At 42.0% G+C, this 19,009-nt stretch overlaps 1 protein-coding gene across 1 annotated transcript in view; it reads right to left on the minus strand.

Moving 5' to 3' along the window:
• The window catches only part of ush2a (Usher syndrome 2A (autosomal recessive, mild)), a 273,785-nt gene that overhangs the window by 175,228 nt on the left and 79,548 nt on the right, over window positions 1-19,009 (minus strand). The window contains 8 exon segments of the mRNA XM_084005786.1: window positions 5,956-6,103; window positions 6,673-6,848; window positions 8,929-9,210; window positions 10,772-10,919; window positions 11,098-11,215; window positions 12,137-12,365; window positions 12,490-12,648; window positions 13,931-14,094. Coding sequence (XP_083861912.1) covers window positions 5,956-6,103; window positions 6,673-6,848; window positions 8,929-9,210; window positions 10,772-10,919; window positions 11,098-11,215; window positions 12,137-12,365; window positions 12,490-12,648; window positions 13,931-14,094 — 1,424 coding nt within the window.

The raw sequence follows: 19,009 nt of genomic DNA on the forward strand, positions 1-19,009 counted from the left end.
CTCAAACACACACACACACACACACATACACACACACACACACAAGGTTAACAGTCAACCAGAAAGGTTAATTTTAGCTGCCGACATGGTAATGAAGCAGCTAAATCATGGGCCAGCTCCGAGGAGCAATTGTGCATGTGTGTGTGTTTTCTGTTTTTACAGCGACTGACATGTCTTAACAGGCTCTTAGCATACAGTTACACCACGCACACAAGCACACCACTTATTGACATCGTGATCCCTTGCCATGCATATTTCTCTCCTCAAAAAGGGCCTCAGTCCAATTATGCGTAAATCAATAAAGTTCCTGTTCTGTTGAGTGGTGTTACAGTGTGAGTGTGCAGGCGTGTATGTCTCCACATGTGTATTGTGTCTTGTAGAACAAGCCTTTATGGATGTAGGATACATAAAACATCACCATCAGTCCCTGATTAGCCACTCACTTTACGTCTTGATCGATAACTTTGTGAAAGACACACACATTGAAACAATCGCGAGTGCATCCACGCACATGGCCGAGGGAGCTCTTTCCTTGTGTCGTTACGTCTGTTTCAGCATGCACACTAATGTTCAGTCATGTGCTTTGGTGTAACTCCAGTGGTTTTCGCAGATGCCGTCTGCTCCCATTCAGCAGATGGTAGTTGGCTCTAATGGCCCTGCCTTAAGTGTGGTAGATTTATCAGTGCATCAGTACCACGCTCAAGTAGACCCTAGTAGTAGTAGTAGTAGCACTTAATGTGAGCATAATTTCCAGTTTAATTCGGGAGATAAAACAATTTCCTTAAAATACAACAGAAAAAAGAGTCTTAACTTTGATGGACAGGCAGAAGTTTTCAGTTTTTCTTCAGATTTGTACTACCAATGGGGGAACATTTTAGGAATTACATATAAAAATACTTATGTTATAGATTCAGCTCTACCACTCAATAATGTAGATCACTTGGAAAAATAATACATAAAGCAATTGCTATAGCACAAAGATCTGTTTGGCTTTTTCTCTGCTTGGTAATACTTTATACAGGTTGAACATTTCGGATTCTGTAGAAAATGACAAATAAAATATACAGTACATTATATTGCAAATATGACCAGTGGAAAGCCTTAAAAAAAACCTAAAAAAACTGACTGTAGTATGGTTTATAATATAGTTATATATTTCTGGAATTTAAATGTAAAGCCTACAGAAATGTACAAATATCCTAGTACAGTAAATACACACTATTTCCATTCCCTTTTTTCAGGGGTTGTTTTGCGTTTGCCTCTCCATTGCACCTGCTGTCACTCACTTGCACTAAAGCAGGAGGATTGATTCACAATCACTTGTGATTCCTAAATGGACGGATGGATATCCCTGAAGTTTAACTGCCTAGGTGTTATAATATAATGATGAAGTGTTTTTCTGAGCAATGCACTTAAATGCTTACATAAATAGTCATACAAACAACAAAAATAAAAGAAAGGCACCAGCTTCTCTCTTTCATCTCATGGTTACAGCTCATCTGTTACCTACTGTTGACAGAGGAAAAACTGTTAATATCCTGAGGTGAGATACACTTCCTGATAGCATTAATTATGCTCTGAGAATTATTATTAAATATTTTCTGTGACGACTCAAAATGATTTTGAAGTGAAAGTTGTATGAGGTGTGGAGTTGTGACAGAAGCTCAACACCCAATGAAGTGGCGGATGCTATGCAGATTTAAAAAAAGGGAAAATCTGCTAAACGGCATATGCCATTATCATTTCTTATAGTTGAAACAAGGGACATCTTTGGCGTTGGATGAAACAAAATGGTGGCAACAGATGTGGCTGTTAAAAATACATTCAAAAAGTCAACTGGGTACAATAAGCCATATTGTATTGTACTGTATTACAGTCAAGAGAAGTCTTTGGAATCACTTGAAATAAACATTGTCGCTGTGTCAACAGATGTAGCCATTAAAAATAAATTTAAAAAGTCCACCGATTACAATATGAAGTATCATTCATCACAATAAAAACAAGGAAGGACTTTTTGAGAATTGTATGAAATGAAAATATTCCCTATGTCAACAGATGTAGCTGTTTAGAGTACGTTCAAAAGCTCAAATCCCTGAGCAAGTATTTATAGATAAAAGGTTGTTTTTTTTCACAACCACTCAGCGCAGCCATTGTCTATTCAAATAAAGGGATAAACAAAACAAAAACAAAATGGAAAAAGACATAAAATAAGCAGCAAGAGTAGAGACCATGAGTGAACAGATGGAAGTGTGTGTTGACGGGTCAGGTGTGTGTGTGTAATATGTATATTGCAGAGTGATTCATGTTCCTCTGCTGCCATGTGCTAGTTTGTGTTTAAGTGAAAGTGCCAGGTAGAGATAGAAGTGCAGGATGGATTGAGTGAAAGTAAGAAAGCAACAGACTGTCAGAAAGAAACTGACACTGAATAAAATTGTGTGCGTCCGTCTCATCCTGCACTGATCAGTTAGTGCTCCTCTAAGGCCCATAGATTTGTGCCTGAGTTATTAAACACAGCTAATTCATTCGACTTCCATAATGGTTATAAATCTAAAGACACAGAGAGAGAGAGAGACACTGTATGTGTGTTTCTGTAACTCTGTGTTGATTCACGGCCAGCAGAAAGTGTGTGCTACGCCACGTTTTTTTCCTTGTAATTAACAGTAAATTGTTTTTAGTGCTGCGCACCATGAATATCCCCTCTTGTTAACAGAGCCGATGCTGTCGCCACTCAAGTACCCGATGACTGACTGTGTGCTTTTGGATGCATGTGTGGATATGTCAAAAGGAATTGAACTGAATTGAATTGTTGTGAAATTGTGATGTAGAAATGCCAATATAGAAAATATAATATAAAATATTATTATTAAAATAAAATATGTTCTATAAATGAATCTGTCAACAATTATTACTTTAATGGCTTAGCATTGTATACATACATAATTACAAAGTAGTTTTATACATGGCACTATAAACTCGTTATTATTGTTACATGTTATTATTGACTTGTTTAATAAACAACATGATTTTTTATGATTCAATACCACACACAGTATGTAACTGAACTGCCATTTATGTATCTATCTATGGCATGGCAGCACCCTATTTTCAAACCTATTTTCTACAAAACTGATTATTGTTGATATTATACTATACAGCAGTGTTTCCCCTAGAATTTTTTTCAGGCCCGGTGGTACCCACCGAAAAAACCCTATACAGACGAGACGCGTGGGATGGTGTATTGGTGCAGTTGGATTAAGTCAGGTGGCACAGCAAGCAGTCTGCAATTCTGCAATTATTATATTTGCATTCAACATTTTTGTTCAACCAGAGTGTATTCAAGATCACAAGGAGAGAGTGACTTATTAAGGTGCTGGTTGATGGAAATGATCAGGGTCCAGAAAAATATGGCTGGAAAATGATGAGCATCACATTAATAGCTACAGATACTGTAAAACACTACAACGACATATGAGTGCATATATTGTCTTATTTTATCAAGTAAAATATAAGTTATAGGTTTACTCAACAGCAGTTAACTCAAAGTTCCACATCTTATCAAAAACAATCCTCCCCCCCGGGGAGGGGGGGGCAGACGGGCTTTGGCCGGTTGTACATACGTCATCACGTCCTAATACTACACACACATGGCGTGATGTTGTTTTTAAGGAGCGCCGTCTCTGCTTATATTTCTCGACAACACTCGACCTGCATCAGCGCATGTGCGCACGAGCGGATCTGTGCGAGCAGACAGCGCGAGCGCAGCGGGTTTTGGACGGAGACACACAGCGGCATTTTTATTATGTAAAAATAAATAATAATGTAATGTAATAAAATAAATATTATGGACCCTATGGACCGGTTCCGCTCACACCACGAGTCTAAAGAGTGCAACAGCTTATCAAAATACAGTGTCAACGTTCCGTGTTTTCAAAGTAGAAAGCTACATCGTGGTGGTTTAACGAGGCGGAACGGCATCAGAACAACATCAAGCGCGTAAAGGACACGAAGAAAAAAGTAGCGGGAGCGCGCGGCGAGGATTGTTGCGGCCGCGCGTCTTGCGGAGCAAGTCTGCTGTGCTGCGCGGAGGCGCTCCTAATGTAAATGATTATTGATTTATGAATGAATTGATAGGTGGCTTATTTTTGGTATATTGATTTTTTTTTTTGGCCTGGCGGCAGGTCTCCTTGGCCTGGCGTGCCGCCAGGCCTGTACAATGGTAGGGGAAACACTGTACAGTATATATATAGTCAACATCAAGTGCGGCATATACCAGGGAGGTGCACTATCACCACTGCTGTTCTGCATAGGCCTGAACCCCCTCAGTCAGATCATCACGAAGAGTGGCTACGGGGACCGATTCCATAGTGGGGCAACAATCAGCCACCTGCTCTACATGGATGACATCAAGCTGTACACCAGGAGCGAGCGAGAAATAGACTCACTGATCCACACCACCAGGATCTACAACTATGACATAGGGATGTCATTCGGATTGGACAAGTGTGGTCGGATGGTCTCAAAGAGAGGCAAGATGATCAGGACTGAGGGGATCGACCTACCAGAGGGCAACATAGGTGATATCCAAGACAGCTACAAGTATCTTGGCATCCCACAGGCTAATGGAAACCATGAAGAGCCACAAGGAAATCAACCTCAGCCAAATACCTCCAGAGAGTAAGGCAGGTCCTGAAAAGTCAGCTGAATGGTAAGAACAAGGTCCGAGCCATCAACATGTACGCACTACCAGTCATCAGATACCCCGCTGGTATCATAAGCTGGCCAAAGGAGGAGATAGAAGCCACAGATATGCACGGAGGGTTCCACCCCAAGTCCAGCACCCTGAGGCTATACACTAAGCGGAAAGAGGGAGGCCGAGGGCTAGTGAGCGTCAAGGCCACGGTCCAGGATGAAACATTGAAAATTCGAGATTACATCGAAAAAATGGCCCAGAAGGATGAACTGCTAAGTGAATTTCTCAGGCAGCAGAACCCTGATGAGACTCTGGAGGAGGAGCAGACAACCTGGAGGGACAAGCCCCTACATGGCATGTACCACCGTCAGATAGAGGAAGTGGTTGATATCAAGAAATCCTACCAGTGGCTGGAAAATGCAGGACTGACAGACAGCACAGAGGCACTAATCATGGCAGCACAAGAACAGGCCATAAGCACAAGAGCCGTAGAGGCCAGGATCTACCAGAGCAGATCAGACCCAAGATACAGACTGTGCAAAGAAGCCCCTGAGACAGTCCGGCACATAGTAGCAGGGTGTAAGATGCTAGCTGGATCAGCGTACATGGAGAGGCACAACCAAGTGGCTGGGATAGTACACAGGAACATCTGCAACCAGTATGGAATAGAAGTACCCAAATCCCAATGGGCCATACCACAGAAGGTGACTGAGAACAACAGGGCCAAGGTTCTGTCGGACTTCAGCTTCAAGACTGACAAACAGCTCCTTGCTAACCAACCGGACATAGTGGTGGTGGACAAAGAGCAGAAGACAGTGGTGGTGATATATGTGGCGATCCCAGCTGACGCCAACATCAGGAAGAAGGAACATGAGAAAATTGAGAAGTACCAAGGGTTGAAAGAGTAGCTGGAACAGATGTGGAAGGTCAAGGCTAGCGTGGTCCCTGTGGTAGTGGGGGCACTCGGGCAGTAACTCCCAAACTGGGAGAGTGGCTCCAACAGATCCCAGGAACAACATCTGAAGCCTCAGTCCAGAAGAGTGCAGTCCTAGGAACAGCAAACATACTGCGCAGAACCCCCAAACTCCCAGGCCTCTGGTAGAGGACCCGAGATTGAGGATGACACAGATACCACCCCTACAGCGGTGAGAAGGAGATTATATATATATATATATATATATATATATATATATATATATTGCCAAATATACATTTTTCTATTTGTCTGCATCCATGTGTTTGTGTGCACATCTTTTTGTGTTTACCTGCTGGTAAGGTCCGTCCTGTGCTTGGCTGACTGGAAACGCAACCTCTCTTTGTGCAGAGTGCAACAGTAAATTTGTACACATGGTAAGGCTTCAGCCCCTCCACTAAATATACTGGCTGTGCCGATGGTCCCACCCTATGTAAGACCTGAGAAAAGGGAGACAAAGAGGGAATTAAAATGAGCTTAGACAACTAGTGTTTTATTCAATTAGGAAGAAAAGAGGAGAGCAACAGAAGCAAGAAACACACAAGCACCCTCTCATAGTGTGGTAGCTGTTCACATGGCCTGACAACCTATACACTACAGCTGCACGATTAATTGTGTAATAACTGTGACCATCAGAGAACAACGTTTAATTAAACATAATCTCCTAAGATATCGGTGATTTGATTTTAAATTGCCTGACATATCAAATCAGATCACATTTCATTAAATTGCCAGGGCAGTTAAAAGTGTTCGGGTCAATTGCATTTATCCATTCTCTGCTTCCAAAACTTTAATGCTGTTGCAGTTGAGAACATTATCAACACAAGAAAATGGCCAAACATCAGTTGTGCTGAGGATGAGCTTTTCCAGCAGTATTTGCAACAACAACAAAAACTATATAAGGAGCCTTTTTATCTTGACTTGTAGCCAATGGAGCACATTTTCTCTCAACTGAAAGTTGTATAGTTGTTCTGATCATTATGTGCAAGAGCTAGTGTGTACGTCTTACCTGGCTAATAACCGGAGGAGCATAGGGGTTATTGGTCTGTTCAGTGAGCAAGTTGACCCGATATTCTGTGACCAGTCCTCTGGGGATGATCCCTTGACCCTCAGATGTGCTCCACACAACTTCCAGACTGGTGGATGACAGTGCAGACACTTCTGGAGGAGCCATCATCTCTGGGACTGAAAACACGCCACAAATGTGTAAAATAAACACATCACACACATTTAGCCATTCATTAATGATGAAGTAATTACTAACAAATCATGTATGCATATTTATAAATGACAAATATATACTTTGCTGCGATATCACAAATCTGTCGAAGAAACCAATATATAATTTCAAAATAATCATTATAATTAACAAATTATCCCAAAAAGGGGTACAGCCAAACTACAAGATTAGCAAATATGAGGGATTTTAGTAAGCCACCTGGAAGAAAACCAGGCTTCAAAGGCAATCTGACATTAATTATAGAATTACAATTTCCTTGTCCGTCATTTGATGCCATTGGCCCCCGACAAGACTTTCTCCCATAGACAGAGATGTCTGTATACAAGACAAAATAGCAACAAAGTAATTTAACAAATAAGAAGTGAGAAAGTGAGAATATGACTCAAATTAACATCTATTGAGAGCAGCATCTATGAAGCATTTCACTTTTTAACAGTTGAAAACTATTGAAAAGAGTCTTAAAAGCCTATGTGTGCCTGACACTAAAACCTGGCATGACTACTAAATACAACTGTTTATTACTTAATAATGATGATAATATTTAGGAAAAGTTTTCCTATGACTGCCACTAATACAATAAAAAATTAACCTTGATATGCAGTGCTATCATTTTAAAAAATGGTTACTTAGTGGATGTGGATTTAATGGATTTAAGTTCTTTATGATTCTACGGTTGTGATAGCCACTATAACATGACAGATTAGAGAGAAGGATTCTTTTATTCTACTGTTGAGGGCATCTAGCTGTGAAATATGCTGTGAAATGTGATTCATGGTCGACATAACCATAGTCATATTCTTTTTAACACAGCACACGCATGCACGTGCACAAACACTGCCACACTCAACATTTAAAATGGTGTTATCATATGCTTGTTATCCAGACACATAGCTTAGAGTGATGTTGGAGGCAATCGTTTAGTCCTAATGAGCCATATCATCTATTTGAAATTCAAATACCTTAATGAGATTCCCCACCCCCACAACCAGTTTCATTTCCCCCCTCCTTCCTTCCTGTCTCTTCATTCCTCTTGACAAATGCCTGTTTTTTCTTTAATACAATAATGTTTTCATTCCATCCATGAGCATCTGGTGGACAGATTTTGACCAAAATATAACTTTATTACATTCCTCGGATTCTGATTTCTGTCATAATTTAAATATCTTTTGCCCTGAATTCATGCTAAATTCTTCTGTTCATAAACCATTATTTCTGAAAATAATCCAGACCAACACAGCAATCAAATCTAATTCAATCAGATTACAATAAAAGCCATTTTCTAGTCTTTCTTTTTCATTTATCTACCTTGAGGACGTCAAATTGTAGGACCTTTCGAGTTTCAGAATTGGAAGAGGGATATAGTACAAGATATTTATGGATGCCAACATCTAATGTGAGAAACTATCTTAAATAAAATCCACATTGACCTGACCATTCAGCAATGGCACTAAATGAGCCTATCGTTTAACAACACTCAAAAGGCAAAAAAAGCTGATTTGTTATCTATGGGGAAACTATAAAGTCATGTGAACCTCAGCGTAAGTTCACTCAGGAAGACTATCTTTATGCTTAATTCATTCACATTTTTTCCTCTTTCACTCCTCCTGCTTCTTCTTAATCAGCGGATTATGGACATTCACATTTTTAGTTAAACCAACCAGATCTTGTCACAAGCTCCACCAGTCAATCGTGTTGCTAATGTCAAACTTTAAATCATAGCAGAATTTTATATTCTACTTACAGATACATCACCCCCATAAAATATATGATGTTATGATAGGGTCTAATCGTGAAAGACGTGTCTTTTCAAATATGTTTTCTGCTCACTCAAAATGACTTTCTCTGGTGTCAAATCACTAAAATATCAATTAAAAATATCAACCTAAATAGTTACCAAACTAAACTGAAATCTTCATAGTAGATTAATTTAATTTGGCCCTTTCATTGAACTAGGATACACCCATAGACTGAATAACAAAAAATGCCTGCAAGCTTAGTTCAGCAGTGATCATGATCTATACAAACCTCCCTCCATGGTGCGTGCTGTGGCCCAACCTGATGCGACACTTCCTGCCATATTGATGCTCACAACTCTCATCTGATAGGTGGAAAACGCCTGTAGACCTCCTACAATGGTACTGTCCTCTGGGGGTGAGACTGTGCTCCTATTGGTCAGCTGCGGTTCTGGAGAAACACTTGGATCCAGCCAACCGGTGCTGACAAACACTAGCTTCTCAACATCAGGACTTGAAAGGTTCTGTGATTCCATTGGTCCACGAAGAAAAACCTCATACATTGTGATAACACCTGCACACAAATCAAAGTGTGAAAAAGATTAGTACTGATGACAACAAAACTAAACACAAAACAGTTATTTCTAAAATCAAATAAGGGAAGCAACAATTGCAGCTACAGGAAATGTTACCGGCTTTCTCTTTTATCCTAGCTCAACTCTTTTTATTGAATACATTTTATTGACAATTCAGCCTGTTCATGATAAAAGAGTCAAGAGTGAGTTAGAAGCTGCAACCCTGCTTAATACTCATCCCCTTTGGTGACAGTATGCTAAATTGTGTAAATTATCATGTTTTGTTTTTGAGGAAAATCTAACACCACAAATAATGAGAAAGCCTTGGCCAGCGTTTTGCCCTGTAGTAGAAAATAGACTGATAATGACTAAGTCCTGGCTAGTCCTGTTTAGCTCTCTAGTGGGAAGCAGGCTATTGTCCTAATCTCGGCTCTATTCCACTTGTTAATATGAAAATAACGGAGCCGGTTTAGGATGAGGACAGAGCATGCAGCACCAAAATACAATAAGAGACTTACAGACCCACTATGGAATAGTGTCCAAATGGTGTGATCAGTAAAAAAATACAAATATTATCAAATAATATAGAGGACTCTTAAAGGGACAGATCACCCTCAAAATACACATTTTCCTCTTACCTGTAGTGCTATTTACCAATGTATATTTTTTTGGCCTAGTTTTGGAGATATTGGCCTTATCCTTGGAGTGAACACGGTTATCCTTGATGCCTATGAATGATATTTTAATTCCTAAATTTAAATTGTTAAATCAATGAATTACAAGGCAAAGGCATTGTGGAGAATGGTCCAGAGATTCTAGTGCTGAAAAGCTGAAGGCAGATGACACTAACAAAGATACAAATAATGCAGTACTGTGGAGAGGCTCAACATCTGCAAATCAGATTTGAGAAGGTCAAGGCAATAATGCTTTCCAGACACATACTGCTTGGATAAACTCCCATTTAACCAGGAAAAAAAATGGTGTTAGCAGTTGCACTGTTGCGCTGCAGTCTCTTCTTCAGTTAATTTTCACATATGACCACATGCATCAAAAGCATCATTCAACACTAAGGTTTCTAAATAGTTAGAATAAACTGTGTTTCGACATGAGACTACCTCAACTGATTCAAGAAAAATGTTGGGTCTTGCCAAGACCAGGAACAAACCCAGATTGAAAAAGGTGGAGGTGCATAGGTGACGACTGAGATTGGAGTTCAGTTGAGAGCTACATCAACCATTTTTTGAACTGATGAGAAAATGGAGGAAGGCGACACAGAGAAGCCAATGTAAGAAGGCTTAGAATGACACTGGGAAGGAAAAAGATTAACAGAGAGAGAGAGAAAAAAAATGAGACACGCAAACAGAGAGGAATCCAGGTTACAGAGCTTTGTATGACATTGAGCCTTAGAGCCATTACAAAGCTCTCTGGATTTACTGAAGGCAGTTCCAGTTCAGTGCTTATTTCTCTGTATGAGTGTGAGTAGTGTTGTTCATTGATTCTCATTCTTCTCCAGTGACATAAGGCCTAAAAGCCTTAAAGTATGCATGTTTGGGATCCTACCATTTGGCTGCCTGGGGGACTCCCAGGAAGCATACAGTGTATGAGGTCCCGTAGCAGTGACTCTGGGTGGGGGTTGGTTTAGTGGGGGGGCGGAGGCTGTCAGAAGAGACAGTGGTGGGGTAGAAGTGCATCCCCCAGAAGAGCACGCCTGTAGACAAAGATGGGGTTTAGTCATTTTCATTTTGCAGGCTACATGCTGAAAATGTGCAACTGTTGCGTGGCTCAGGCTCACTTGCTATATCCCATTGAAGACACCATTGATACACCGACAGAAAATAAAATATTAAAAAGTAAAAATACTGGCAGCTAAAAATTGCCTCACCTACCTCCAGTGTTACAGTGTATTGGGTGAAGGGCTTCAGACCGCTTGCCACAGTCTCTGTAGATAGGCCTGTGTAGTGAATGACAGGCTCTGCTCCAGACAGTGTGGAGGATAAGACAAACCTGTGGGAGCCAAAAATGATGATGATCAATTCCTCTTTTCTTCATTTTTCCATCCCTCCTTATCACTCCACAGGTCACATGGTCTAGGTGCTGAGACATGTACCATGCAAACTGCAATGTCCCTAGTTTGAATAGTAGGCAGCAATTCAGAGGTCCGAATATTGTATTTCCTGTCTGCCTCCCTTCTTTACATTATAAGCAAAAATGCAACCTCAAAATAATCTTAAAAATATACAAATAAATAAAAATGAGTGCTAGTCTACCCATGCTGTTTCAAACTGTCCATGTTCCTCTTTACATTCAAACTTGACGGTCCATCCATCTCTTCCCTTTGTTCATAACAACTCTCAATATCCTACTGAACCTGAGGGAAACGCTTTTTGAGACAAATAAAATGTTTTCGGTTCCTCCTTCCCTTTAATTAATTCTCCATCTGAACTCTCCACTGACTCTGCATACATCCTTCGATTTTTCATATCCTTCCATCAAAGTATACTTTTCCCACTCTTCCCTCCTGTATAAGTCCTTCACTTGGTTGCTCTCTATATTTGTTGCTCTTCATCTCTATCTCCTATAACGATTCAAGGAAAGCTTTCAATGTTCCCTTCTCCTCAATTTCAATTGACTGTCTTGCTTGAAGAGATTAACAATTCTGAATGGTCTGGAACAAACTGTATCTTCAAAAGTGGCTTCGAGAGGTCACTCATTGTAGTTGGCTAGTTTAAGCACATCTACCCTCAAGCTGTACTGTTAGGCTATAAGATGAATGAATCATTACAATGTTTTCGGCAGTCATCTTACAGCTAGGGTAACTGAAAATTGTTTCTCACTTTGACAAGTTGGAGTACAACTATATCTGTATTTTTGACTTTAGTCCAGTTCTCTGTCTCTAAACCTCTCTTCCTTTCTCTCCTTACTTACCTTTCCACTGGGCCGGTGTCATTTCGTGGTGTGCTCCAGTTAAAGCCAGCAGTCGTTGGACCGGGTCGTCCTACAAGATTTAAATGGAGCTGTTTTGCTTCAGGCGGTGCACTTAAAGATTGGTATGAGGCCGAAGTACTTATTGTGGCACCGGCCACGTTAGCTGTTACAAGCCAGTATGAGTAGTTGGTGTAGGGAAACAAACCGGTGTCTTCAAACGATTCAGCGCCTGAAAGAAAATGGGTGAAGAAGGAAGGAGTACGGTGGAAAAACAATGTTTTTTTTTATGTGTATTATAAATGCTGGGGATTAAAGGAGATTAAAGTTGTTTGAAAACCAGTCTGGATGCTTACTGAAAAGAAAGACACTTTGGATGCTATGCACCGGCTGTCCATCCCTGATGAGTGTGTAGTTGAGTCTGTTTGAGTTTGGGGAGTCAGGCGGTTGCCAGGAGAGAAGAATGGAGGAATAACTGAGAGCAAAACCTACTGGTGCAGGTTGCTGGGAGGGTGCTGCACAGATGAAGAGGGAAAAAGTAAAAGAGATGAACAGTGATAGATATAGGTTAAACTAAATTACATAATGTTACAGTTTATAATTACAGAATACTGCTTTTGTGTAAATGCCTTATTAGTCACAGACAGCAAGCCCCAAAAATCAGACTTTCTTACATCATCGATGTGCTGAATCTTTGCTTATCCTTTAAGGAATAGTTTACATTTACAGAGCATTTAGCAGACGCTTTTATCCAAGGTGGCGTACAATGTACATTTGTCGAAAGAAAGAAACCACAACGTATCATTGCCGATAAAGTAAGAAAAAATAGAAATCGGACGCGATAGACGCGAATACAATCGCTTGAGACGCTTGTATCGCGCCGCTTGATCATTTTGGACTATTTGTGTCATTCGCGTCATTCGCTTCATTCGCGCATGACGCTCATTTTTGAACCGGTGCCGCTCTAGCGGGGGAAACGAGGGCAGCGCCGGCGGGGGGCCGGCGGACCCTCCTCCGATGAGTCTGTGAGCCTCCTCCGGGAGCCACGTCCCTCGCACCTCTCCCCAGGGAGAGTCGGGGGCCACATTCGACTACGACCTCAGATCAGACGAGACAACCCGCTGAATTTAAGCATATTACTAAGCGGAGGAAAATAAACTAACCAGGATTCCCTCAGTAGCGGCGAGCGAAGAGGGAAGAGCCCACCGCCGAATCCCCGTCCGACGGGCGGACGTGGGAAATGTGGCGTACGGAAGACCGCTTGCCCGGTGCCGCTCGGGGGCCTGAGTCCTTCTGATTGAGGCTCAGCCTGTGGACGGTGAGAGGCCAGTAGCGGGGTCCGGTCTTCTCGGAGTCGGGTTGTTTGGGAATGCAGCCCGTCCATCTCAGCTGCGGCGCGCCTGTCCATCTGTCTGTCGGCTTGAACTCGTTGCTGATTGGATGTCGCGGCGCGATGCCGCCTGAAAAGTTTGATATTTTCAACTTTATTCGCGTCGCGCCAGACGCTCCATTCGCGCCGCCGCCGCCGCCTGAATCGCGTGTCATCGCGCCATTTACATGGTTTTCAATGTAGAGTTGCCGCTCAATTCGCGTCCGGTGTGACTACAAGTATGAACATAGAAGTGCATTTTTTGGGGGTGGGGGGAGGGGTGGAATACTTCAACAATAAACGTATTCACTTTCCTGTTGAGAGCCTGATGCCACTCTCAGCCAGCAGTAGCTTTGGCTGGGAAATGGTCAATGTGTGTGGATTTGTGCATGTGTGTGTAAATGTGTGTGTTAGCATATAAAACGGACCTTTACTGCAGCCAAAGTGGCTCTCAGGGTCAAAATGACTCGCTCCAGGTTGACATACATCACACTTGTCTCCAGCTACCAGCAGCTTACACACACACACCCCAGAGTCTGGATGACACGAAGCATTGACACTGCCCAACGGTTCACAGGCACAAGGCTGGCATCTGGTCAAGCAAAGAAAAAGAAGATTATGAAGAAGTTTTGTACAGTCAACAATTTTCATTCATTGCTTCGCCTAGCTAGTTGAAAACTATATCAAAACACTTAAGACTCAAAAGGGTGAGTTTCTTATTTTGTGTGTGGTTTTTATCAACAGTCAAAAACTGTATCAGCGCAGTGTTGTAAAATAGCGGTTTCATAGAAGTGTAGAAGGTGTGGACGGCCAAACGGAGATAGAAGATGCATTTTGAAATGCATTAGTGTGCAAATGCTGGAAGAAAACTGACAGGGTGTGTGTGTCTGAAAGGTGTTGGGTCTTCACTTAACACTGTGAGGGAGAGACCCTCACTACCACCTATCCCACCCACCATCATCCCATAGTTGTGAAACTTCACAGAAAATGCATTCCTCCTCAGTGTCGTCAAAATCTGTACATGTGTCTCTGTGTGTGTGTGTGTGTGTGTGTGTGTGTTGGACTGTGCATGTGTCTGGGTCACCAGTGTGGTGTTACCCTCTCTGGGGCTGGGCAGTGGGTGATCATCTGGCCAGCCACCTCACACCTTTACACACACACACACACACACACACACACACACACACACACACACACAAATGCACATGCTTGTTGGAAGCTGTTTGGCTCATACTCACATACACACTGACAGAGAGTAACACTGTATAAACCTCCTTACTGTCCACCTCTCTCTCTCTCTCACACACACACACACACACACACACACACACACACACACACACACACACACACACACACACACACACACACACACACACACACACACACACACACACCATGTGTGTTATTCTTTCTTACACATTCTCTACTGTCATGCTCGGCTTCTCTCTCTCTCTCTCTCTCTCTCTCTCACACACACACACACACACACACTCACTCACAGCCACACTTCCTTCATTGCTGTGTGAAAAGCCACAGCCTCTTAACGAGCCGCAAATTTGTCCTTTCAACTGGTGCTCAAACACACACAGACACCCGCATATAAAAATACACAACACACACATGCAGAAGAATGCCACAGTGACTCGGCCTTCACTCCATTCCCAATGAGAAAGAAACCTTACACCCATTCTCTCCTTTTTCCCCATCAACGCAAAGTACAGTATGTGTGTGGTTGAGAGACGGAGAGAGAGAGAGAGAGAGAGAGAGAGAGAGAGAGAGAGAACAATGTGTGTGTGTTTTGGGAGCAATAGCATGCTAATACAAACAAACAGTGAACAGTGACATGCAGGGAAAAGTATGCCAATTAAAATAAAATTGTCAGAATGAGAAAGTATCATGTAACAACTTTGTAGCAAAATTTCTTTCAAAAAAGTTAAGGTATATAAAAATATAAACGTGGCTTGGCAAGGCTATGTACTGTGGCTGGAGGATCGTGACGTGACGAGAGATGAAACGAACCGGCCCAAGACAAGGGGAGACGCAGACAAGGGGCCGTCCAGACGAAGCGAAACAAACTTTTTTTCTCCGTTTTGCCTTGGCGTCGTTTCAAGAAAATCCGCGTCCAGACGAATTCACTGAAAACGATTCAGCGCGCTGTAGTACATATTCCAGGCCCTTATGCGGAGCTGTTTCTGCTACAAAAACGCAGAAGAAGAGACGGAGCTTGACCGGATGTTTGCCATTGCTATGGCAACACGTGAGAGTTACGGCTAATCTCCGCCCGACCACCCGATCAATAAACACCCATTAGATGACAATTTGGCCTGTATAAATAAAACCAACAATACGTATCAACAGCCGTCACCCTAAGGACCTTGATGAGGCGTTGTCACACGTTGGGACGGATTAATTAGACAAATAAACTTACATTCATGAGAAGTTAGCTAGCGGTTGTTTTTTAGCATCGTAATAAAGTAGCATATCTGTGACTTTTTCCCCGGAATATCACCCCCCTCTCTCGGTTCCGTTATTTTTTCATTGGCCCTGATACGCCGTCGTACAGACGAGCAGAATATCTGCTACGAGAACGGAGGCAGCCGTTATTGTTGTTGTTAGGAGACGTCGCGGGGGAAGAAGTCAGGCTCGAGGGTCGAGGAGCGGGGCGATGACGTCAGTGTATTCGTTTTCGCCGTCCACACGAAAACGATCACGAAACGGAGGGGTGTCGTTTTTTTCTTTTCCACCCTGAGAGCTGGTTTAAAAAAAGTGGGTTTTCACGCCGCAAAAACACCGGATTCGTATGGACGGCAGGGCGAAACGCACAGGACTTCTGCGTTTACGCACTTAAAACGTTTTCGTCTGGACGGCCCCTTAAATACACAGAGGGATAACGAGCAACAGGGGAAAACAATCAGGGATCAGGGATGACAGACCAGGAAACACATGAGGAAGGGCAAGTGACCTGAAACGAGAGGGGAGTTACTTTCAAAATAAAACAGGAAATGACAAGCCAAAAACCAAGACAAGACAAACCTCACCGGTGTGACACTGGGCACAAGAAACGTTTTTTTTTTACAACACAATGAAAAAAATAATTTTAGGTAAGAGAACATTTATAAGTGGTCGAGAGCGCCTTTCGAAAGATATGACATCTTGTTTTCACAGTTGTTTCTCCAACACAAGGACGCAAACGTTTTAAATTTAAATCAATATCAAATAACCAAATTTAGATTATTAAATGTCAATTTAGAGTAATGAAAATGATTTGAATATTAAATTTATGGCATAAAGAAATACTATTGGTCCATTGATCTCAATTAAGACTAAAATCACTTGCATGTATTGAAATATTTAGGGAGCATTATCTGTACACATAATAACAAATTTATGATCAAGTGGAATTCATCATTTAGCACACCTGGGTAAGAGCAGAGGTGGATGGTTGAGAAGGTCCCTAATGTGCGACTCTTACAAGATCTGTGCCTCTGATGATATTTTTCTCTTTTTCTGTTTTTCTTTATTGCCGTCACTCTTACCATGAAAAAAAAGGGCCAGATCCATATTTTTTCTCTTATATTGTAATTATTACACCCTTTTCTTAATGGTGCTTCCTTCCTTAATCCCTTAAACTCTTTATTTGTTTTCACCTCCTCCATCCATCGTCCCATCCCTCTCTGCTGTTAGGAGAGCTCAGTCACAGCCTGAACACAGGGGAATACAGCTATCAGGCAAGGTCAACACACACACACACACACACACACACACACAAGCAAACAGTTTGTGGATCATCTATCTGCGATGACACCCTGTTGAGAGGAACGCAGGTGTTTGTGCGTACCAGTCCTTCACAGGATGTAACTGGTAAAGTCACATTTGTGTATATGCTTGTTTTTAAGTTGTGTGCAGTTGTGCTGTGTGCGTGAGACAGCCTGCAGGTAGAGACATGAGCGGTAAAGGTCAAATCAGCTCTTAACGCGTGTAAGTCATATGTCTGCCTGCTAATCTGTAAACTGTCCTTACAGAGACTGCACCTGCTGGTGTGTGTGCTCATTGGTGTTTGTGTATGTGCAGGTGGTGTAATTAATGTATATAAGCTTTACAGGACGTACTACCAGCAGATATGGTGTTCATCTGTGTGTGTGTGTGTGTGTGTCAGAGTTGGTAGTAAGTCACACATGTGCAAGTCTCCCGTCTCAACCTTCAAGTCTCAAGCAGGTCTCGAGTCATTTTTGTGAGAGTCAAGTCAAGTCATGGCTTTGGTCAAGCAAGTCCCAAGTCAAGTCATAGAATTATAATAAGATAGAAGACAACTGTCTTAAAGTGCTGGACTTATATTTGCAACAAATATTTCAATATGTCACAAAAAAACATTGCATCAAAAAATGTACAACAAGTATGACTTCTATGTCCATTACTCCTTCAAAGAGGCCTCACTCTTTCATGTGAGAATTAACCTATGTAACTTGGTGTTTGTGTCATGTTACGTCCCCCTTCCCTGGCGGTCAGGGAAGGTGTCCTTCCCCTGTGTGGTGGGGGGAGGCACTGCTTCACTACTTGGGCCATTTGGCTCTTCCCTTTCTGCAGCAGGTGCAACTGATTGACCTGATTGGCCTGGTTGGCCTATAAAAGGAGGAAGACATCCAGCCTGTCGCTCTCTCGCTGCCTGGGTGACTGAAGCTGCTGCCAAACCTCATCGTCTTCATTTTGGTTTTGTTGTACATTCTCATTACACCAGTCCATTACACATTACACATAGTTAAGCTGCCATCTACACTGATACTTAATTTCCTTGTTAGTGCCTTTTATTGTTAAATAAATATACCAAAAACTTGTCACTGCGTGTCTCCCAATTTGTTATGCCATGCTTGAGCCATGTGGTCATAACAAATTGGGGGCTCGTCCGGGATAGGTTTTGCTAAGGTTTTTTTTCATATCTTTCCAAGGCCTGTATAGTTAGTTTGAGAGTGTTATTGTTGGGAGACTCGCAGTGTTTGAGTAGTTGGTTATTTGTTAGTTTTGCTTGGTTGCATATTTGGTTAATTGGTAGTTTTGATCTTTTGTTGTTTGAATATGGGTTATTGAGTTGGCCTGTTGATTGATTTAATTGATTTGTTTGGCTTGCAGCTTGCAGCAAGGGAGAGCTTGTGAGAGGGATTAGTGGCAGTTTTCCTTCCTTTCTGGTGACCTGGTTGCCGGTTATGATCCTCAGCTGGTCGGTGAGTAGTATGGGATTGTTTGCACCTTAAATGTCATTGAAGCCAGTGGGTTAGTTATGAGCTAAGTGAATAGAGTGTTTATCGCTGTTTTTTTTGTTTGGTTTTGTTTGTTGTTTTTGGGTGTGTCGAACGCGCTGGGGTTGCTAGCAACCAAATTGCATGAGGGCACACCGAAGACTAGTTGGTAGCTAGTTAGGGACTTCTACTTCCAGTTAGATACGGGGCAGCTCTGATAATTATCCCTTCTGTGCTTTTGGTGATATATTACGCTACTCACCGTTCTGAGTC

The sequence above is a fragment of the Eutrigla gurnardus genome (assembly GCF_963514095.1).
Source record: "Eutrigla gurnardus genome assembly, chromosome: 1".
NCBI classification, from domain to species: domain Eukaryota; kingdom Metazoa; phylum Chordata; class Actinopteri; order Perciformes; family Triglidae; genus Eutrigla; species Eutrigla gurnardus.